At 33.5% G+C, this 24531-nt stretch overlaps 1 protein-coding gene across 1 annotated transcript in view; it reads right to left on the bottom strand.

Annotated features, from left to right (window-relative positions):
- LOC309793195 (bifunctional heparan sulfate N-deacetylase/N-sulfotransferase 4) overlaps nt 1-24531 on the bottom strand; it is a gene marked incomplete at both ends in the record, with an annotated part of 248503 nt that overhangs the window by 136962 nt on the left and 87010 nt on the right. The window contains 2 exons of the mRNA XM_082603558.1: nt 1222-1376; nt 8956-9043. Of these exons, the coding sequence (XP_082459684.1) occupies nt 1222-1376; nt 8956-9043 (243 nt within the window). The remainder of the gene's footprint in view (nt 1-1221; nt 1377-8955; nt 9044-24531) is intronic.

Raw genomic sequence — 24531 nt, 5'->3', positions numbered from 1 at the left:
ATAACATTATTAAATATCATTGTACTCATATGGCCTTGGGTCTATGCCTCCCCATTTGGCTTTTAAAAAATTAAACATATCAGCAATCATACAGTGCAAATGAACTGTTTATTTTAAATGAAAACTTGAAGACAGACCCTGGGGCCCAGGGTCTTTGGGGAATTCAGATACCCCTTGTGACCAACTGCCACACTGTGTGAAGATGTGAGAATATGCATCTGAGTATTTTTCTGGGGAAAATATTTCTTTCATTAGATTGTTAAAAGGATACATGATTTACTTGATATCCAGCACAGGGGTGGACAGACTTCCTCGGTAAAGGTACAGATAGTTAATATTTTAGGCTTTGTGGGACATATAATCTCTTTTGCAACTACCCAACTCTGCTGTTGCAGTGAAAAAACAGCTGCAGACAATGCATAAAGAGGAGAGTTGTGGTACTGTTCCAATAACACTTTATTCATGGACTTTGAATTTTATATAATTTTTATGTCACAGGATATTACTGTCTTTGTTTTTCTTTTTAAGACGTAATTTAGAAAACCCCAAACAAAACTATCTTAGTTCAGGAACAATAAAAAGCAAGCAGCAGGCCAGATTTGACCCATAGGCCACAGTTTGCCAGCTGCTAGTCCAGAACAGTGGTTCTCAAAGTGCAGTCCCAGCAGCAAGGGCATCCTCTGAGAATTTGTTGGAAATGCAAATTCTCAGGCCTCTTGGACAATCTACCAAACCAGAAACTCCAGGAGTGGGCCTAGCATCTGTGTCTTAAAAAGTCTTCTAGGTGAAAAAGTTACATGCTAAAGTTTGAGAAGCACTGATCTAGAGTCATTGTTCTAATGATTCAATTAATCCGTCTATTTATTCACCCTTGCAACAAATACTTTTTAAGACGGCAATTACCATGTACTAGGAATACAATGGAGAAAGTACTATTTTCCCTCTTCATAGAATAACCCTTCCATAAATCAGGAGATGGTAACTCTTTGTCAATGACCAATTTTTCTGAAATACATTTTACAGCACATCACGACCCAATACATATACACACACCTGCCTGAAACAAAATAATATGAAGCAATGTGTACCCTTAATACTTGTGAGGCATTCTGGTATCTTCTGTTCCATTCTATATATTTCTATTGGATTAAATCCAATAAATTGATTTAACAATATATCACAACTCATAGTTTGAAACATTCTGCAATAAAATGTGCTCACCAGTGCAAATTCCTTGTTGAGAATCATCTGCTCCACTAAAGATGACTCATTGTGGAAGAGATGGGGCTGCATGTGGCTCCACATGTGAGGAAACCACCAGAACTCATCCACAGAATGAAGTAAAAGGTCATCTCCTTCATCCTCCTCTTCAGTCCCTGTACAGCATATAAAATGGCTTAAGTTAAAATTCTATATTAGCTAAAGCTTACACTTGTCATATTTTTGTTATTCTTCTTGCTACTGATACATAAATCCGATTTTGTGTTGTTCTAATAAAAGAGAAATGACCATACCCTACATTACATCAGAGGCAATGTGGGTTGGGGGGGTAAGTGCAGATAGTTGTTTAGATTTAGAACGTAGGGGAATTTTATCACTGACATTGTTTAAAATAGCTAACATATGGTGGTAATAAAAAAAAAGACTGAGTTTTTGTCAATTTATTTTTGTTTTAAATTCATTAACTCTTAATTCTCTCCTTTGTTGCATACATAGGGGAAGCGTAGTCAAAAGTGATTATTCTTTTTACTCTTAAAAATATTTCTGCATATAAGTCTAATATTGAGCTGAAAAATCTTTAAATTTAATTGATGACGTTTGTTGATTTTTTTGATTTTAAAATAATATGTGCTTACTGAAGAAATGTGAGGATAGACAAGTGATACATAAAATTCAAAAACGAAAAACAAAACAAAACAAAAAAAAACATCTTCCAGAACTAACCCAATGGAAATGTTTTGGTATCTTTCGTTAAATCCTTTTCTACTTATTTTTTTAAAAGCTGAGGTCTTACTGTATAAATACGTTTGTGTTCTTACATTTTAAACTTACCATTATGAACAAACATTTCTCATTTTGATATAAATATTTCATAAAATGTAAACAATAGATCTATTAACACAATAGTTACTTGACTTGAGAGTTTAAAACTAATATAATTTCTTATGCTCTATTAGGAAAATTTGCTAACAATGCCCAATGCATAGAAAAAAGTATTTGTCATGCCACAAGTGAAAAAAACTTAAGGAAAGAAAGGAAAAACAACATCAGCAGCTTAGTTCCAAGGAAATTCACTATGTTGCAGGATATCCAAGAACATTTTCACTCTATGAATTCATAGTTTTTGTACAATTTTACAACATTCAGTCCAATTTAAAAATATTCTGAATCAATAGTATAAGAATTGATGCCTATGCACTCTCTAGATACTTAACTAAATAAGTAAAGTAACAAATCCTGGCTTACAGTGTGAGGTATATTTATTTGGACTATTTTTTTTAAATTGGAGTATGTTTTCTAGGTGATTTTATATCCTTTACTTAAATAAATATTAAGGAAAAACTTTAAAAGACTCTTCTTTAAATATTCCATTTGAGTGCCCTATAGTAAAGACTGCATGAATCATGAAGTAGTGCCATGAAATGGTTAAAGCATATATTTGTTAAAGCATATATTTGGCTATGTGATCTTGTATAAGTTAAATTCTTTGAGTCTTGGTTTCCTGGTTTAAAAGTGGGGAAATGAATATCTATCTCATAGGCTCTTGTGAAGAGTCAAGGAGATCAATTTATTAAAGCACTTAACATTGTGAATTGCAGATAGTTAGCATTCATAAATATTAGGATTACTTTCTTCTTAAAAATAGTATCTACTGGTTTATACCTGTGGTGTTCTAAATTTACATGTTTTCACACATTATGAAAAATATTGCCTGCCTATATTATTAAATTCTTGGAGTCAGAGACTGGATCCCTTTAATATGCATTGTATCATGCCACTTCCCCAGGAGAGTAAATAAGGGAGTAATTTAATTCAGTCTTAATATATATAGTCAGTGAATTTTAGAACCTTCATATGTCTGCTTAAGTGCATGTCAATTTCTGTGTGTATTTATGTATATGCCATATTCTTGGTATATATTCCACAATCCATAATTCTCAAAAGGTGTAAGGACCACCAAGTTTAGTTAGCATTTTGGCACTGCTACCGCTATAACAGTTGCTACTATATAAATATATAAAGGATAAAGAAATAGGACTTTTGAATGTGATAAAGTTCTATGAATTAGATAAGCAGACAAAAATTCTTAATTTTTGTTAACTTGAGCCAAAACTGTTAGTAATATAGACTTACAATTCATTGGCTTTTGTTAATATATGGAGAATTTCAAATATTGAAATCCAAATGAAGAGAAGTTTGTCACTTCCTCAGATGGATTTTAAGTATGAAGTGTTTATGCCATAGACCAAGTGTCTCTCGTGGTCATAATTTAGCAGACTAAGGCATAGATTAGAAAGAGCTACTTTATATCACATGAGATGAATGAATTGATCGTTCTCCCATAGTTCTGTTGTGTTTTGAATATAGAATGTTTGAGAAATGCTTACATTCACTTTAAACTCCACAGATTGTTATTGGAAGTGGCAGGAAGCACATAATGCATACTTGACCAAGAAAGAGGTCAATTACTCAATTTAAAGAAAATTTTGCCAACTATTGATATAAACAGATGTATAACTGATCCTAAAATCTTGGTGATTTTTATACCAGAGTGTGTGTTAACTTATAAGTCCTCCCCACAAGGTTAAGAGTGATATTTAGAACCTCTTTTTTTAACTCCTTGGATTAATTCCCCATCAGACTTTCTCTTATTTTATACAGGTCATATAATTCAAAGCCACATAAGCCTAGCTTATGACACTAGAAATTGCTTAATGAAAAATGTGATATCAAGTCATGCTGAGGGACCAAAGAAGAATTTCAAATATTTTCAAATCAGCTAAATTAAAACATTAAATTTTTGGCTCCTTGTATACACTTATTTTTATACCTAATTTATGATTAAATTACACTTGAGAATATAATTTACAGTTCATGCATGACTATATTTAGCACAAGTTCTAGTACATTAAGGTGTCTGTGTTCAAATTGAGCCTTTCACTTCTAACCTGATCTAGATTCAAATCTACATCATTGTTAATTAAAAATATGGTATTTTTTTGTTCTCATTTAAATGTTATGTCATTTTGCTTTACTGATTCCCAGAGGATAAAAGTATTTTAATTCAGAAGTAAAATATTTATGCACTCATTTCTTTGTTTCCGCTCTTGGAGGATCTGTGTTATGAGATAATAGCGTGCTCCTTCAAGTTTTTAAGTCTGCCAAAATAAGAATAAATTTAGCAAGATTTGGGCTATAGGTTAGTTTCCATAAGGCACAGTTGTGACATTAAAATCAGATACATAAATGAATGCAATACATCGTATCAAGGAGAAAAACTCTATAACCATCCTGATAGATGCAGAAAAAGTACTGGAGAAATTCAACAACCATGCACATATATTTTTAAAGTTCCTCAGCAAATTAGGAGTTGATGGAACTTCCTCAACCCAATAAAAGGCATCTACAAAAAAAAATCTACAGCTAATGTTATATTTAATGCCAAACTAAATGTTTTCCACCTAATGCTGGGGAAAAGACAAGGATGTGTGATCTCATCACTTTCAGTGTTGTAATGGAGATCCTTGCCAACTCAATAAAAATATAATAAAATGCCTACAAATGTGAAAGGAAAAAGTAAAATTTACTTTATTCGTGGATGACATGATTGTACATATTGAAAATCCTAAAGAATCTACAATAAAAACTATTATAATTAATAGGTGAATATAGGAAGACTATAAGATTAATATTTAAAAAACCATTTGCTATTCTGTATACTAAGACAGTGAACAACTACAAAATAAAACTCAAAAACGCCATTCACAATAGTATCAAAAAACATAAAATACCCATAAATTTAAGAAAAATGTCTAAGACCTCTACAATAAAAACTACCTTACTATTACTGAGACAAATTTTTAAAGGCCTAAATAAATAGAGAGATATGAGTGTCCATGGATCAAAAGATTCAGTTTTGTGGCTAGATCAATTTTCCCTGAATTATCTATGGATTCAGATTCTAAAATAAATCTATAGATTCAAAATCTTAGGAAGCTTTTTAAAAGAAATTGATAGATATTTAAAGAACTTATAGTGCTATAAAGCAAAGGACCTAGAATAGGTGCTGAAAACTAGAAATAGAAGCTAAAACTATAAAACTTCTACATGTATTATAGATCTCACAATACATCGTTATCTTTTTTGTTTTAAACTGTATGTTAACTTTTGAAGAAATTTAAAAATGAAATAAACTTCTTTTGTATTTACTTGTAAAAAATCAGATATATACAATTCCTTTGTCTGCATTATTAATTTTGTACAAATGTTTGTCTTATATTTGCTATTATATATGAAATATTGTAATTCCTCAATTGCAAGAAGAGGTTTCTAATTTTCTTTGTACACTGTACCTGGCACAGTTCCATATAAGTGGGTATAGAATAAACTCATTTTAAATAGTATACTAAATGAAAAGAATCATTTGATGATGAAAATTGATTACAAGCTATCTGTATTTCCAAAACTGGAAAATAAAGCCTGGGGAATAATTCAATATTTTAAAATAATATTTGATTCTTAAAAATACTTTAAAAAGTAATAATAATAATAGACACTTACATAGCATGACATGCTGTGCACTGTTCTAGATAAGAGAGATATTATTATTCCCGTTTTGGAGATGTGGAAATTGAGGTACAGAAAGGTGATCTGTTTATGTTCACATAGCTAGCGAAATGTCAGGGACTAGATTTAAACAAAAGCAGGCCATTTCCAATATCTAGTCTTTGAGCCAATACATTATACAGAAAAGCAAAAGCAAACAAAAGAGAATAAATGTGACACTGTTTTTTACTTTCATGTTTAAAAGTTAATAGTTTTATATAAAGATCTGTTTTCTTTATATAAAAGTGACCTCTTATAGAAAAGACCAGTATTTATCCAATTTATAAATATTATACGAGGTAATTGTTTGATTCGTATTCAATTCATTATGAGTTACAGAGAGTGGCAATGACTGCCACCAGAACTCATGTCTACCAAAAATATTTGTAGCCTTCCATCCCTACAAGCCATATTAATCCTGTAATGTCTCCATTTTTCAACTGAGTTTTCATTGTGCAGTTCCAGTCATGCTTTAAATATTTCCAGACTAAAATATTTTACTCTGAACTCCATGCTTTTATTTTCTTACTTTTAATCAACAGTATGTCCTTCTCCTTTCAATTTGGCACCCATGAGTGACTGACTTTTAGGGAAGGCTTAGTGATATGTCCTTTTTTGGTGAGATTGTTTTTAGCATGTGAAGGACAGAGAAACTGAACAGGAAAGAATACATGGAAAATACAAATAAGTGAAGCAGTCTGAGATGGCAGAATCTATCATTATTACAGTGGGCATATGTGATTAAATGTCTTCAAAACAATGAAGCTCATCAATCAGCATCGTCATGCATTGGGAAATCAGATCATCCCGGGAGGGATCTGAGACACTCATTATGACAAGGCCATCTTCTCATGGTTACACATCACAATCAAGTGCATAGGTGAGGAGAACACTTTTCTGATTTGTTAAGCTCGCAATAGTTAAACCTCCATATAGGAATGTGACTAGAAAGGGGAGAGGCATGCCCTCCCCATGGTGAATATCATCAATGTTTAACTCCACTCTGGAAGAAACCTTGATATCCCCGAGTGAATAAATAAGTACTTAATATATACGACTGCACCCTTGAAAAACATCATGGATGCATTTCAATGATTCTACACATAAAGTAGCAAATCAAATAAAGTTTCATATTTATGTGAAGGTAATTAAACTTCCAGGACTCACAAATTTATATATATATATATATATATATATATATATATATATATATATATATATATATATATATATATATATATATATAGCTTAGTCTCTAAAGTGAGTTATCCCACAGCATAACAGGATAGTGTTTCTTCCAGTATTTTTATTAGGTTTATTAGGTTAGTACTAACATAAAGAGTCAATAAGGTCCATTTAAGAGATATAATTATAATACCTTTTTTTGTTACTGTTGTTTGGTTCCTTCCTCCAACAACCGTCCCTGTGATATTTACTAGTGTGTTGTTCATTTTCTAGTGGATGTGTAGTGTGTACATGTTCGGGATTATAAAAAAGAAATGGGAAGTGTTATAACCTGTTATGAACATTAATGCTGCAAATATCTGGCAGATTTAATAGGTCTAAATATGAAAAGTATATAAAAGCTGAGGCTGTTATCCAGATATATTTCAGCCCAAAAATGGCTTTACTTACCCTATACAGCTATTTAAGACAAAATAGTACTGTTTGTGTGTGAACTCCAACTAATCCCATATTTTTTTCCCCAGCATGAGTAGATACAGCCTTTAGAGCTACCTGCTTTATAATTTCCTAGTCGGTGATTCTTAGGTCTGAACTCATTTCCTGAGGGGGCTTTTGAAAAGGATTTACAACACCATGTCTATTTTCAAAATTGTAAGCTAGAATTGCTTTGCCTGTGCAGATGTGATGACCCAAATCTTTCTCTGCAAAATGTCCTTTTAAAATATGCAATGATTTGATTTATCAACTGGTCTAAATACAACTTTTCCTTATATTACTTTAAACAGATTTACATGTTTCAGAGCAGGAGGAAAAAAGCATTAAAGAAAAGCCAATCAGACATTGCTACTTCAATATTCTAATAAACCATGCTGAGCTTCTTTGGGTAAACATTAAAAAGCCTCTTTGGGTAAATGAACTACATATATGATAATAAAAGACTACCTTTGCATGGGATATTTTTGATGAGTCACTAAACTGCATGCATTCATAGAGAATACTAAGAAATGTTTTCACTAAGATACTGTGAAGTAAGAACAATGCAGAGTCCTAAACGAAGCATTTAGCTTTCACCAGAGATGCAGAAATAGAAGCAGATAGTAGGTATTGCCCTAATACAGGCTGTAAGACACCATTTTGTGGCAGTTTTGTTATTACTATCCAACAATCACTTTTATGCACATAGTTTTCTCTATACTAGTGCCTGACATTGTAATGTTGCTATTCAGAAAATAAGAGTCAAATTCTGGAGGTAAAGATGGGTAAAGAGGTGAGAAATATCAGCACATGGAGTAGTGCATGAACACCGTTCACATTTTGAGAATCTGTTGAGAGGCTGAGACTGAACAGAAGTGGAACTGTGACTAGATAGACATGGAAAGAAATATAAACCTGATTGTGATGGTATTAATGCATGTTGGGCCAAATCACTGTAATATTTTTAAGGAAAATCCTACAAGGGAAGGTAAATTAAGCAAGATGACTCAAAATCTATTAAATTTCTTTGAGGCTATAAAATTCCTCTCTTATCACTAGATGTTTCCAAAAGGAAAATAATACATACAAAAATGTCACCTGGATTGTCCTACAATTTAAAAACACTGTCCATTATTATTATTATTATGTCATTGTCATCATCATCATCATCGTCGTCACTATGATTCCTACTTAGACTATGCTGACACAAGATGCATAGACACACTTACAACAATGGTTATAGTTTCTTTTACTGAGTTGACAAAGTCAGTTCTCTTCCTCTTTTGCCCTTGATTCTAACAGTATTTGAAAAAGTAAACAAGTTCATTGATTTTGGATATGGCTACTCATAATGCACCCAAGTTTTTCCCATAATCAGCCTGGATATTCTATTTCTCCTACTTATGAAACATTAAAAGTCCTCTCTCCTATTTATATGTAGCTTCCTGAGAACACAAAGCTCCTTCTTACCTGTGTGGTAAAACTTCCCTGAAAATCCAAGGTTGAAGGTAAAATTTGCAACCTGAGTGCGCAGTAAATTTTGAGTCTCTAGTAATGCCTGAAATAAATAAGAGATTAACATGATTTTAGAAAAATAAATATGAAGATTTGGGATGCCTCTTTTTCAAAAGTGTATGCATGAGTGAAACAAAATGTGGGCTTTGTTGCTTTTTGGGTTTTTGATGGCTACTGGTATGTGCTATTCATATTTCAGGTATTATAATCATTATTGTTATTATTTTTATTGAAGGTTACAAATTATGAAGCAGTTAAGTCCTAAGCATATTATAAGCAGCTGAGAGGCAATTCTCTAATCACACAGCACTGAAATCATTTTTCATTTCTGTGTGAGGCATTTCTTGAATTTCAGATTATCACACTTCTTTTCCCTGGGGAAAATTTTTCAGAATTGTTGGATGCAGACAGGTCCTGTATTTGTTGGTAAAGGATAAGAAGTTAACTTTTGTTCGAGTAGCAACTGAGTATTTTACTTAACTGGGTAACCTCTCCTATCATTTTTAAGGCATAATTATTGAGTTGAAAGCTTGGATTTTTACTTTACAACTTAAACAGCAATTTTTAGACTTTATAGGATGATAATTACAAATGAACAAGGAAAGGACAGGTAGGAAATTGGTAATTCCATAAAGAAATATTCTCTATCTAAACATTGCAAAAATTTTCCTAATTTCTCCTTTTGGAATTATTCTATGTTAATTTCTTGTTTGTAGACAGGATAAGAACATACTGATAATAATCTTTGAGTAAGACTTAGTCCTCTAAATTTTCTGCCAATCCTTCCACTGCTATTATTCCTATGTCGACATATGTAGTTTAATTCATAACTTTCATATCCTTGGGCTTTTTAACTTGCTTATTGATTTGGAATGCTTTTTTCATTTTTTAAATGGATTTTTAAAGGGGGCTTATTTTGTTCTGATGGAAATGCAAAACTCATTTCAAATTAGAGAGATTATTAAGACATTTTTCTTACTACTATCCATCTTCTTTTTTCTTCTTTCTTTTTTTTTTTTTTTGCAGTACGCGGGCCTCTCACTGTTGTGGCCTCTCTCGTTGCGGAGCACAGGCTCCGGACGCGCAGGCTCAGCGGCCATGGCTCACGGGCACAGCTGCTCCGCGAAATGTGGGATCCTCCCGGACAGGGGCACGAACCCCTGTCCCCTGCATCAGCAGGCGGACTCTCAACCACTGTGCTACCAGGGAATCCCCAGCCCCATCTTTTAAGATGAATAAAGAGCCAAAGGTTTAGACAATTTCTTTTGAGCATTAGTTATGGTGGTTAAGCATTTGCTTCAAAAATTTGTGAACCTAACTTTTTATTTCCCCAGAGTTAAGAGGGCTCTCCTGCAAATTTGTAAAGAAAAAAAAAAAAGAAAGAAAGAAAGAAATGACCAAATAATTAAAAGGTTGATAAGCTATATAGTTTCTGGTTATCCAAGATTACAGTTATACTGCATGTAATCCTGGCTAACTTATTTAAATAATATCAATTAAATAGCAAAAGGAAAAAATAGACCTACTAGTTTGACTCAGTTATATAAAATATTCAAAAAAGTTCTCATAAAAAAGATCAAACTAGATACTAAAAAGAGAGTAGAGTTAAAAATAAATAAATTTATTGAACTAGTTGAGCTTATTGGTAAAGACTGTAGAATATAGCTTTAAAATTAAAAAAATAAAACCATCATGCATCCTTTTTTCTTAGGGAGTTCCTTTTTCTGGCACTCTTGTGTTCAGTGCACAATCCCTGAGCTTTCATATATTGAAATAGTTTTTTTTTTTTTTTTAATTCTTCCTTTCCCTGTTCTCCTCACCGCTCCAACCACATCCACTCAATTTTCTTCCTCTGGGGTCTTGAAGTAATTCTTTATTCCACATTTATTTATCCACCATCCATTCTTAAATTCAGTAAATATTTCTTGTAGGTGGATACACTGTTGGGTTTGGCAAGCATAGTCTCTGTAACCTTGGGCTTTACTGAGAGGGAGAGAGATATTAAATAGAGGGTCCCACAAATGTGTAATTACAAATCATAATAAGTGCTACAAAACAAATCTAGAGCATGTTGTGATAGATGCAATAAGGGATTTAATTTAGACTGGGGAAGTGGGCCTACACTTGATGCTTTCTAAGGGGCCATTTTAAAAAGATCAAACGATCTATTTTTTTCCCAATCAGCTTGCTACCACTTTAAGCAGGCCTTCATGTCTTTTTCTTGGGCTTTAAAACACGGTAGAATGCTAACCTTATTCCCACCTTCCTCTATTTTATTTTACACTCCACAGTCATGCTAACATCCTAGAAGCAGTAAATTCACTTTACCCTTGAGGTCAGGCAAGCCATTCACTTAATGACTCAGCTTAGTCGGTCATTTCACTTCTAACATCTTTTCCCTTATCTGTGAAATGGGATCATGCTTAACACTTGTTTCACACTATTATTGTGAAGATTACATTGTATAGGGCATACAAAGTGCTTAGTTAAGTACCTGGTACATAGTAAGAACTTGATAAATTCTGTTAATGATCACTTAATATGCCATTCTCTTCCCACCAGTTAGGTATAAATGGTGCCTTCATATTTCCATATTAAGATACCTGCATTGGTATTTCCCCAAATCACCCTGTTGTCTGCACTATTCCCCACCTCCTACATTTCTCCATGTTTTTTTTTTCTTTTCTTTTCTTTTGTCCTGGAAAGTGTCCAGCTGTTCCCAATCACATTTTCCAGTCCCAACCCATTTTTAAAGATCTAGCCAAATGCCACTTTTTTGTATGAAGCCTTCCCTGATGCCTTAAAGCTTTTCCTTTTCTCATCTCCCAAAGTAAGTTCCTAAATTGTTTTTCTTAAGACTTGCATCATTTTCCACTTTACTATATAACTTTGTATTTTATTTCTCCTTTTAGTCTAAAAGTACCAGAAGGTTGTTCAAACCTTACTCATTTTTACACATGCCATGTTGCTAAATATAGCTTCGTATATGTGGAAGGCATTTAAAATATGATAGGAGCATATATTAATGCACAGCTGTCAATTGAATTAGTTTCATTTATTTTTATTACTAATATTTTTCTGATGGTAAAATGATAAAAATGGCTCATGGACCATACCATTAAATGATATAGATAGGATCTTGCATTTCATGAGCACATTCATAATATGGAAATTTTATAATCTTCTATTGTAAGTAGCCTAGTAAGACAAGCTCACAGAGGCAAGGGCATATGGATTTTCTTCCACTGGCGCTAATTAGCTATGTGAAGAATTTGACAGACCTTTCTATTGTTAAAAGAAGTAGAGCTGTCTAGTCACAGTCTCCCAACATGTAATCTTGATTAATGTGGGAGTAAAATGACAATTTCTGTAAGTAAAAACAAAACAAATGGATAAAAAGAACAAATTCTAAAAGATTCAAGCTTTCCTACTTCATTGTAACTGAATGTTCTTTGAGTTTCAAAATTCAAGGAAAGAAATGTTCCATGTCTTTCAATGATAAGAAAAAGAAAGACACAAATAAATATGTATAAAATGGATATAATTTTTAAAAATAAAACTCAGAAATAAATGTAAAAGAAAAACATGTTAAACCATAAAAATTAATGAAGAAATATAGAAAAAAATAAAGGATTGAAATACAGGAAAAATATAAAATGCCAGAGGAAATATCAGACAGGAAAAATACAAATATAAAATTATGAATAAATAAAATGTAATAAAACCCAAAAAACCTTCTTTTGGAAAAATTTGTTAATGGACTAGAAATAATGTCTCAATTTGAGATAAAAATCAAATAGTAAAGCATAGGAAGTAGTATACAGCTGTATATATACTATTTTTATCTGAATATTTTGTGGGGAAATTTGACTAACTTTTGAAAACATTTGTAAAATAAAATATATACAGTGTTTGGATAATAAACCTTAGTTATTTTCTTTAATAGTTTATAAGTCATAAAAATATATATAAACGGCTTTGAAGTTTTCCCTTGCATTATTTATGAAAGGCTCACTAAGTTATTTGATTGGGTATCAAAGAGAATAAATATATAACTTATTTAAGCAGAAGCAAACAGTCATTATTTTAACAAACATTACTTGCATTCACTTAATGTTCTTATAATAAGTTCTTCAGTATTTAATAAAGCAAGTCCAACTCTGCCCTACTGCAAAATGTTATAGAGATCAATGGTTTTCAAACTTTACCAGACATAATACTTTCTAGAGGAGGCTGCTAAAATTGTTAATTCTGGGGACCCACTTGAAGAGTTATTGATTTAATCTGTCTATGATGGGGCCCAAGTATGTGTATTTCATTATAGACCCCAGTTGGTTCTTAAGAAGTGTCAAGCAATTGTTTCCAGTTTAGTCATAAGAAATGAAATGAATCACCAGGATGCTTTTCCCAGGCCCATTTTCTGGGTATTCTGAGTTACAGTATAAGATGGAGCCTAGGAATCTGTGTTTTTAACAGTGATTCTTATAGTTTCAAACTGGAGATTATAGCCATCAAGGAACTTCAGGAAATATTGTTAGTGCACTATTCACATTCAAGTTCAAGGTATATTGCATATGTCTTAAGCCATTCTGATATTTAGATTGTTTATCATCAGGTTAACACTTTCTCTACATAATTAATAAGTCGTGACTGTATACATACTTTGGTATAGGCTTATGTTTTCAGAATTTCAAATCAAATACCAAAGTGTGATAGTTTTTGTTTGTCTGCCTTGGAAAGTTTTTTATTACATTCAATAACTCAATAAAAATGTTATCTTATTTACAAGATCTTACTTATCTTTTTATCTTACTTACAAGATCTTGATGTGGGATTCAGAAAAGGTTACATCTATACTTATTTTCCAGGTGGAAAAAAATTGCTTCATGGAAAGTTTAAATGGCCCACCCAGATAACACAACAAGAGGGCCAAAATTGAGCATGTTTGCCTTAACATTTGGTCCGACTTTAACCTCAGGTCTCTCTACAGTAAGTCTGTGTGGCCACCCAGTTTGAAACAGACACGGAATTTCATGAACTTTTGTGCAGAGACTGTCAATGTACAGATGAAAATGAATAGGGCTGACCCAGGCTGAAAGTATGAAGCTTTTGAAGTTTGCCTTTGATAGTTTCTGCCTCCCTTCTTGCTCATCTCTTTCCCCTTAGAAGAAATCTCCATTCCTTCAGAAATCTACTCTCTTCCATTTTTTTTTTTATAAAATCTTACTGCTGCTCAAAGAGGAAACTGTTTGATATAATTTATAAATTGACAAAAGCTTATTTTACAAACAAGCTGAGTCTTCTAAAGAATTTCACATGGAACAGTTTAGCTATGATTGTGGAATGGGTGAGTTAATTGAGAAAGAATGAATGTATACTTCTGATATCTTTTGTGGGGAGAAAGGTTTGTGGCTTGGGGGGTCCTTCTGATGAAATCACATTCAATTCGAAGAACAACTTGCCAGGAAGAAAAACACCATAGTGTTTCAGAGCAATTATCCTCTCACTTTCTGCCCATCACCTAAGTGTTCCACTGCTGTCTATCTTCTCTCACTTAAGTCTCCAGGAAGCAAGGAATCTGGAACTCTCTGGGCTCTCTACCGCCTTGTGCTATTGTTCACTCATTTATCCATTCAAACAGTATTGACTGAACCCCTGCTTCTTGTTTTAGGCATTATTCTAGATGCTAAGGACACAGTAGAGAATGGTAACAATAATATCTAACATAATTGTGTTAGGTACTGCTAGGTACTATGAGAAGCACTCAACTTGAATTATCTTTTTAAATCCCTCCATGATCCCTTGGGCTTCCCTGGTGGAGCAGCAATGGTTGAAAATCCACCTGCCAATGCAGGGCACACGGGTTTGAGCCCTTGTCCGGGAAGATCCCACATGCTGGGGAGCAACTAAGCCCGTGCACCACAACTTCTGATCCTGTGCTCTAGAGCCCACGAGCCACAACTACTGAGCCCGCATGCTGCGACTACTGAAGCCCGCGTGCCTAGAGCCCGTGCTCCGCAACAAGAGAAGCCACTGCAATGAGAAGCCTGCACACCACAGCGAAGAGTAGACCCCGCTTGCTGCAATTAGAGAAAGCCCGTGTGCAGCAACGAAGACCCAACACAGCCAAAAATAAATAAATAAAATAAATAAATTTATTTAAAAAAATCTCTCCATGATCCCTTTATTAACCCTATTTTACAAGTGGGGAAAATAAATTGCAGAGAGTCTAAATACGCTACCCAAGGTTATGGAGATAGAAAGTGTCTGCCAGACAAAACCACTATATTTGTTGTTTTCATGGAGCTTACATTCTTTTTAGACATGCATATGATACACATGACAAATCAATCAAATAATTATTTAGTTGAAATTATTATTAATGTAAAAATAATTATAGTATATGCTAATATTGAAACTAACACAGAGTACCTACATTTTAACAGGATAGGCAATGTGTTGTATGAAGGTCTTTCTGAAACCGTGGCAGTTCAGTTGAGAGCGAGATGAGAGGCCAGCTATGTCTAAAACAGGGACTCCAGAGCGTGTGCTTCAGGCAAGGTGGCCAGTGAAAACAGGGCTCCATGTCAGGAAGGACCTTGGCACCTTTTTAATACACCACCCTCTACTTCACCTCACATAGGATATGATTTACATTTTAAATTGATTTCTCTGGCTACTTGTTGATAAGGAATTGTAGGAAAACTGGTAAGGAATGGGGGAAATGATTTAGGAGGATTTTGCAGTAGTTCCAGTAAGAGAAAATAAAGGCATGGCTCCTACTGGTGGTACTGGGAATGGAAAGAAGTAAATAGTGTAATTATTGATGGGCCGACGTGGGAAGTAAACCTGAGTGATTTCATTAATGATTCAGATTTCTGACATTCGATGAAGTGAGGGAAGAGTTGAGATAGGCTTTGAGGGAAAATCAACACCTCCATGGCTACACTAAACATTTCTTCCCCACAGCAGGATGGCTATGTTGTTGAAACCTCTACATCACCCCAACAGGAAAAACGGAGTTTAAAGTCCCACATCGTCATTGTTTTCAAACATTGGTACACATGATTAGAGGTAACTGCACAAAGAGTATATATATTAGTAAGGGGAGTGGTCTCATAGTACAAGGAGTGCTTTTTGGATACCGGAAGGTTAAACATTGATACTGATTAAAGATACAGGCAAAGAGAAGAAAAAAAATTGAAAATTAGTTTGACCTTGTAAAATAATATTAATTCATGTCACGTATGTGAAGAGTCTGCATTTTCTGCTTGATTATCAAAGAACACAATGAAGGTTATATAAATCATTAAACTTGAAGTGCATTTACAGTGTTGTAAATTTTGATTGTATCAGCAAAGCACTCCATGTGTCTTTGACTCCCTTCCCAGTGGCTATGGATTGATTTGTCTTGTGCCCTAAACTGTGTTAACGGGGGAATGTCATTGGCATCTCTGTGTCCACAGAATTCTAAGCCACTGACTTCAGTCCATTCTGAAAGCATGTGAGATGAATTTCTGCTTCTGCTTTCTGATTGGCACTCTGGTTCTCTCCCTGGGATCAGAAAAATTCCATAAACGTTTCTCTTCAACTATAAGAGCCCCAGTTTCTCTTCAACTATATTCTCAACTTCAGCCCATAGAGGTCACCTCAAACCGTGAGTATGCCCTTCTCTCTGTACCTCTGTTTCCATGTTTTTCATGTTCTACCTAATCGATTGGAACTTTGAATCAAATGAATAAATTTGAATCAAATATGAACTCGTATGACCCTTCAGATAGTACTACTTGAACCACTGGCTTTTTCCTTTATAAGTTAGTTCTAAGTCTCATCTTCAATTGTATTATTTAATTTACTTTTTCTATAAGCTTTGCTCCCAAGTCTCCATCATGGCCTGCAAGAATTTTTGAGTTATAAAAAGATAAATATAATGTAACTTTAGAATTCATGGTTCATGTAGCATGATTATTTCCTTAAAAGGATTTTATAAAGTAATGGCGAGAATAACTGTCTTATTTTCCCTAGGCCCAAATGTTTAAGTAAATGATAAAGTAAGAGTGAGATAAAACTATCTTACATGAGGACTTCTTCAGGGATGTGGAATGAAACTGGTCATTGTAAGCCCAGTAACTGAAAGATGGCTTCAGGAATCATCAGGAATCAGAGAACTGAGAGAAACATACATGTGCACAACAAAATAATAATGTCAGACCTTTATTAAGTAAGGATGGGAGCAAAGTCGTTTTAACTCAAAATATTTCCAGAGATTCTAAGTAAGGATCTGCACTGAACTGGGTCCAAATTCTCTCTGTGTTAGGTTGAAACTATAAAATGTAACCTGAGTCACCCAGCATAATCCTGACTTCTGTGTTGGAGAGCCTACTTGATAGAAATGCTTTGTCCTGCTGTGCAAGTACCAAAGCAGGCACAGAATCACCTTTGGAGCTAGCTTGGAGTCTCTGAAGTGTGGAAGCTTGGGCTGACTTCAATAATGAGTCATCATGGATGATTTTATTATGTAAGAGATAATAACTAGTGAAACAAGAGTTCCTGATTACAGATTTCCAAATGGTGATCCATGGGTCACTAGGTCTGTAAAATTTAACAGTTCCATGAAAAAATAATTCCATGTTCAAAATGTTTGGGAAACAGTCTGTAATATATCTCTCTTGGGAGGTTCTCAATTCATATTTACATGCTAAAGTCTTTAGTAGAAAAAATTTTGTACTTGATTTCTCTCAGCTTTTTCCCCAAACTATTTGCCAGCAACACACACTCCTACCTGCCTAATTTTAAGATACAGACTTAGGAAAAAAACATTAAGTGGATGGCTAATACCTTGGAGGTACAGGTATTTCCTGGGATCATGATATCCTTGATCAAATACAGTTTCCTATTTAGTATCAAATGCAAATTGCAAAATATAATAGCTGTAACTTTACATGAAATATGGTTCTGCCTATGTATTCAGTTATATAATCACATTAACTCTCTGCATGTGATCTGTAGAAAAAGAGGACTTTTCCATTATTCCAGGATTTGTCATCCCACAAGAGCTTCAGATCAAAATCAGTTTCTTAGTATTATGAAATTGTGGAAATATACTTAGAAATAATTACCCTTTTGATAAACATGATGTTACTTTTTGGAGCATCTTATTCTTGTTGAAAACTTATTAAAAACAACTATTACGTTGTTTTCATTACCTAAATTAAGTAAGGATACGTCTAATTAAGTAAATTTCGACATATCTCTAAATTACGTTTTACTTCATGATCCCCCAAAAAATAATTCTCATTTTATTTTTTAGGCCTTAAAAAATGTAGGCCTCTCCAGCAGCTGTCTCCTTAATCAAGGTCAGGTACTGGCCTCCTTCCTTAGGAATTGTGCTCTGCCTCTGTTCACAATCTCCACGTCTCATTCTCCATCCTCTGGTCACTCGGTACAAGTCTAGGGCCTCTTACAACAGTTCTTGGCACAACACAGATATTCAGTAGTTGTAGGCTGGTGTTGTAACTGACCTCCATAATTTCATCTCTAGAAATATCCTCTGCTCAAATACAGTCAGAAATCTCTTCAAAATGTTGAGGTATCAGCTTATTAGCTATCATCTTTCATTCTTTTGCTTATTAGCTATCATTCTTTCATTAAATATTGTGTTGTAATAATTCCAAAATATTTCTTGAGCACAGAAGGTGTACACTCTATTCTCAGTTTTATACAACTCCCCATTCTTTCATGGATGCACCCGAGAAACACCTGAACTCTGTGACAGATTTTTAGGATATTGGAGACAGGCTTCAGACATTCCTGCCATAGCTTTGGCAGATATGTCTGTTCTATAATAATTCCCCTAAAAATGTCCTGGAACCTCAGAAAGGGAGTTCTGAGGATGGTAGGTATTCACCATTTTACTTTCAGTTTTATCTCTACAGCCATTTCATTAAAGATTAAAAAGAAAAAAAATTACTTTATTGTCAATTTCCATCATTCCTGTCCCACAGGAGCAAGGGATACATTACTGAGAGGATCAAGGGATGTCTGCAGGTTTTTATCCACTTTTTCTTAGTAAGGTATAGTCTCTTCCTGTCTTCTCTGTGATTTCACTCACAGTTTCTCTCTACTCAAAGTATAAATAAATTTCAGGTTAAAATCCATATGATCTTTCCAGTGGCCAAACTCTTCCTTTCACTAGAGTTATTTCTTTAAGATTATACTAGAAAATTACAAATCATATGTTTTAACTTTATTACTATCTTTCTGTTATTAATTTTAAAGGAACCAAAGCTTTGCCTTACTTTTATTTGCTACATTAATAGTGTCAATCTTATCAATCTGAAGTTACCACTGGGGCAGAGCAAGTTGATAATGGTGAAAATAGCTGTGTGCAATAATGATTCAACTGATTGATATGCTGTAAGTGATTTGAACAAAGATAAATCATTGACTTTATTGGGTATTGAAAAATTGCATAATACGTGTAGGATAGGTGGCATGCTGATATCTATATAGCTATCTATCTATATCTATCTATCTATCTATCTATATGTGTGTGTGTGTTTTATGTCCCACAGTGAATATATTTGTCTTCTTTCTGAATAAGGATATCTATTTTTAAATACATAATTGGGCTAATAGATGAATAAACAGACTGCGTCTATTAGCAAATTTATTATTTATCATCAGGGTGTACTCTATTAAGGTGGTACATGATAACTTAATTGTTTAGACTTTTAAAAAGGATCATTACTTCAGAATATAGACATATTTGGATAAAAGGATAGGAGTGTCAAATTTAAAAAATCAAGAACATTCCCTTGATGGCTTAGAAAACAAACAAAAAAAGGTTATTACTAATAATAAAATTGAAACTGCAATGGTCATTAGAATTTTTCATTTGGTCATTGTAATAGCATAAATTCAGTATTTAGTTTATTTAACAGGTGAAATGCAAAAAATTTATTTGTAAATAAACACATCTACCTGTAGTAACCAAATAGACTTTAAGTAAATACCAAAAACTTTATATCCATAAGGAACTGTACTCCAACAAGCATTTATCAAACCACTGGTATCTTTGAAGCTGTCACCTAAGTCTTGCTAATATACTGTGCCCCTTTAAAAATTATGTAAATAAGTAAATAGTCTCTGTGTAAATAAGTAAATAGTCTCTGTGTAGAAACATTTCTGTGTCTTATTTTCATGTTATTTTACCATTTTGAGTAAATCTGGGTTAGTTAAAATTTTCATAATCAATTCCATAAACTTCAGAAAATTTTTCGTAGGCTACATAGTTTAATATTTTGCAAATGCACATTCAGATACACATATTTTAAATGCATATCACAAAAATCATTTCCAAAGGCTAAATATCAAATTATGCATCAAATTATATACATTGGAGGCATTAAATCTTTACTGTTTAAGTTCATATGTAGTAGAATCTTCTCATTATACTGCCAGCAAGGGAAAGATGCATCTATTTGTAGTTTTCAAAAAAATCAATATGAAACATACATGTCATTATCTATATAGATTTGGTTATAGAAACCATACTCAAAGTATATTACCATTCATAGTATAGATATTTCAAGGTGGATTTTTCCTGTATGTTGTAGACAAATTATCTTTCAGCAAGTCTCTCCCCTCCCTCTGACAAAATTTAAGACTTTTGAAAATAAAAAGCTCCTGTGAGGTGTTGTTATCGCCCCCTCAAGCTCAATTCTATTTAAAGCCTAATTACAATTCAGGCTCTTAACAAAACAGTCTTGACATTATCTGATAAACACCTACTAGTCTACCAACTCTGCTTTCTGGTAAATGAAGGGAAACTAGGGAGATATTCATAAAGGAAGCCGACAAAAACAAAAATATATTAATGGCAACACTTTCTGTACAGCTCTCATTTTCCAACACAAGAAGGCAACATTCAAAATATTTTCTATGTAAAAGTTATCCTTTAGAGTTCTATGACTGACTTTATCCACCTTTCACAGTATATTTTTTATACAGAATTTGGCTATAATTTAATTTTAAGAAGGACTCTCAATAAGTGAAATATGTTATTGTATTTACTCATGCAGGAAATATTTGAGTAGCTAATATTCCAGCTGTTCTACATAGTAGAGATTCAGCTTTGAACAAAACAAAGTCCTTTCTTTAGGAGTTCATATTCCAGTGGATGAGACAGACAATAAACAAATAAAGATATGGTGCAGTAAGATGACAGTACTAAGAAGCCATTGGGGAGTTTTGATCAAGCAGAGATATCATGTTCATCACACCTTGAAATCTGGTCATTGTATGAAGAATTACCTGGGTCAAGGAGGACATGTATGGAAGAGGGAAGCATTTAGAAGAAAGAACTACCCTATTTGAGGAATGAATGTCTTGGAGTTGGTGGTAATGTAGGAGGAAAGTGGTCAGATTTGGGATATCGCTTTTAGACATCTAGGCCTCTAAATATCACATGATGAATTGAATGCAGGTTGCGAGAGATCTGAATGGGGTGCATGATGACTACTGCATTTGTTCCCATATTTTGTGTATCAGATGAAAGTTGTTTGGAAGTTACCAGCCACATCTATTCTCAGGGAGTGAAGTATCTCTTCAGTATCCCCAGAGTATCATTTAGTGTGTTGGCTTCGTCTACAAAAAGCAGGTGTTCCTAATCCATTAAATTTTTTGGCCAAACAATTTATTTTCCATCTGTGTTTTCATGAGAGCTCAAAAAGTGTGGAGTGAAAGCAAGCTTTTTCAAATATTTTGGGAAAAAAAAAAAAACGTTGGGATGAGTTATCAAGTAAAACTACTGCTCTAATGATTTTTTATTTAAGAATATTAGATACAGGGTAAATGCAGAGGAAATACATTGAGACATATTTAACAAACCTTATTTAAGGTATCTGAAACAATGTAAAATGAAAAGCATATCATTACCAATCATTTTATGTAGATATTGTGGTATAGACATCAGATATTAAACAGGATTTACACTTTCATTCCATTCTCTGAACTGTTGAAATAAAACTCAATAAAACTTAATTCTTATTTTACTAATTATGGCTCATTTAGAATTATAAAAAAAACTTAACTGTTAGAATTTGTTGAAATGAAAGTCTTTTACTTCTATAAATGAAGTGTAGTTAGTTCTTTTAAATAAGTTCTTAAGGAATCTCTTTCCTAGAATATATTTAATCAACTACAGGGACGTTTCATTTTATTAACTGACCCTTTAGTTTGACATTGCAAATATCTCTCACCTTGGGCCATGAATGAGATAAAGCCTCTTAAAAAATCTTACTCTCACATTCTGAATTATTTTACATTAATCTCCAGAATTACTTTTAGATTTTTGAGCCATCTGTATTCTTCCTAATTGCTGCATCTATTAAGCAAGACAGATATTTTTCTACAATATCCTTGTTAATTACTAACATATCCCACATTTACATAATACACTTTTTGGGGCAATTTCTGTGGTAACATTTCATGGCTAATAGGAAGCAACTTGCTTTCCTTTATTAAGTGCACTAAAACTTCATGCCCTAGACATCATTGACGGTAAACATTTGATTCAGCTCAAATTTAATGCACCGAGGCATTTTGCTGTGCCAATATTAGGTTTATTTATGTGCTGTGTTCTGCATTGTTAGCTGCTAATGAGACTTCAACTCTTATTGCTCTAAGGCCTGAACACTAACCTCATTTTAATGAGTTCATTATTTGCTGTCTTCTGAAAGGAAGACAACAAATTTTCCTTTTAATTAAAGGTCAAAACACCTCTGGTGAAGGAAAGGGAAGAGGTTATCAAACCCTAGGAGAAGCTGAGAGATAGCTCTTTCAGATTTCTAAGCTATGCAGAGTTAGTATAGACTGGGGCAGGTGGTGGTTTCTCAAGAATATAGACAGTCAATCAATCTCCAGAGGCCAAGGTGCATCTAAATTTAAGACAAATGAGAACGCTACAGTATGATAGCTAATGTGCCTAAGACTGTAGAAAATGAAAGTCAGCCAAAGTAATTAAAGAGGCTTTACTCCTAACCAAAAGGGCCCCCTGGATCAATAGGGCTGCAGGAGCATGATTTGTCTTTTGCATGAGGAATGAGTTATGGGGGCTTGAGAGAAAACATGCTATATTAATTGAGCCCAGAAATACTAATCTCAAACATTTTATCACAGAATGTGAAGCAAAAGCAAGTCAATGTTTGGGGAATTGTTTTTAATAATGTATAAGATATGTGGACCTAGCATGAGATATAAGAATATGTATATTCAGAGGAAACTTAGCTGCTAAACTGTGAAATTCCTGGGAATGCCAGTTCTTATTTGCATTTGCAGGCAATGCGTACCTCTAACCACAGGGGAAGGTGAATTTAAATAATATATAGTCCTGCCATAACAGATAGTATGAACAACTTGCTACTTGTGTAAATTTTAATATGAATGAAACCAAGAGATTCGAGCGTAACAATTACATGAAGCCTTTGCACTTAACAAATAGTGTGGTTAGATTAAAGACCAAAACACATTCATTTTGCTCTGACAGCATACACATTCACACACGGGTGATTTTAATCTTGTACACTGCTTTCTAATTAATACTTAAATATTTAATGATAATATATTTTTAATTTAAACATATGCCTTCAGTAACTTTATATTTATACATGAAATCTAGTACATACCATTTTATGTTTCTAAGCATTGTTCCTGGATTAGAGTATATGAACCATAAATATTTTACTTCAATAAACTTTTTATTGTAGAATTTTTTTAGATTTACAGAAAAATTGCAACGACAGTACAGACAGTTCCTCTATACCAACACCCACGGCATCTTATGTTAGTGTGGTACATTTATCACTATTAAAGAGCTAATACTGATATATTATTATTAACTAAGTCTATACTTTATTCATATTTTTCTCAGGTTTTCCTTAATATCGTGTTTCTGCTTCAGGATACCACATTACATTTAAGTATGTGTCTCCTTAGGATCCTCTTGGTTATGAGATTCACACTTTTTTTTAGAGCAGTTCTAGGTTTACAGAAAAAATAATCAAAAGTACAGAGTTCCCATATACTCCCTCTTCCCCGTATCCCCTCCCAGATTCCCCATTTGTTACAACTGATGAATTAACGTTATTATTAACTAAAGTCTATAGTTTACATTAGGGTTCCTTCCTTGTGTTGTAAATTCTATGGGTTTTGACAAACGTAGAATTTCATGTATCCACCATTAAAATTCCACGTAGAAAAGTTTCACTTCCCTAAAAATCCCCTGCACTCCACTTATTCATCCCTTCCCTCTCCTTGTGGCAACCACTGATCTTTGTACTAACTCCCTAGTTTTGCCCTTTCTAGGATATCATTTAATTGAATGGTTATACAATTAAATTATACAATTATACAGCATGTAGCTTTTTCAGATTGGCTTCTCTCACTTTGCAATGTGCATTTAAGACTCCTCCATGTCTTTTTGTGGCTTCATAGCTCATTTGTTTTTATTGCTGTATTCCATTATCTGGA

The sequence above is a fragment of the Mesoplodon mirus genome, assembly GCF_964341445.2.
Source record: "Mesoplodon mirus genome assembly, chromosome: 2".
Classification (NCBI taxonomy): Eukaryota; Metazoa; Chordata; class Mammalia; order Artiodactyla; family Ziphiidae; genus Mesoplodon; species Mesoplodon mirus.
This window is presented reverse-complemented; position numbering and strand designations above follow the sequence as displayed.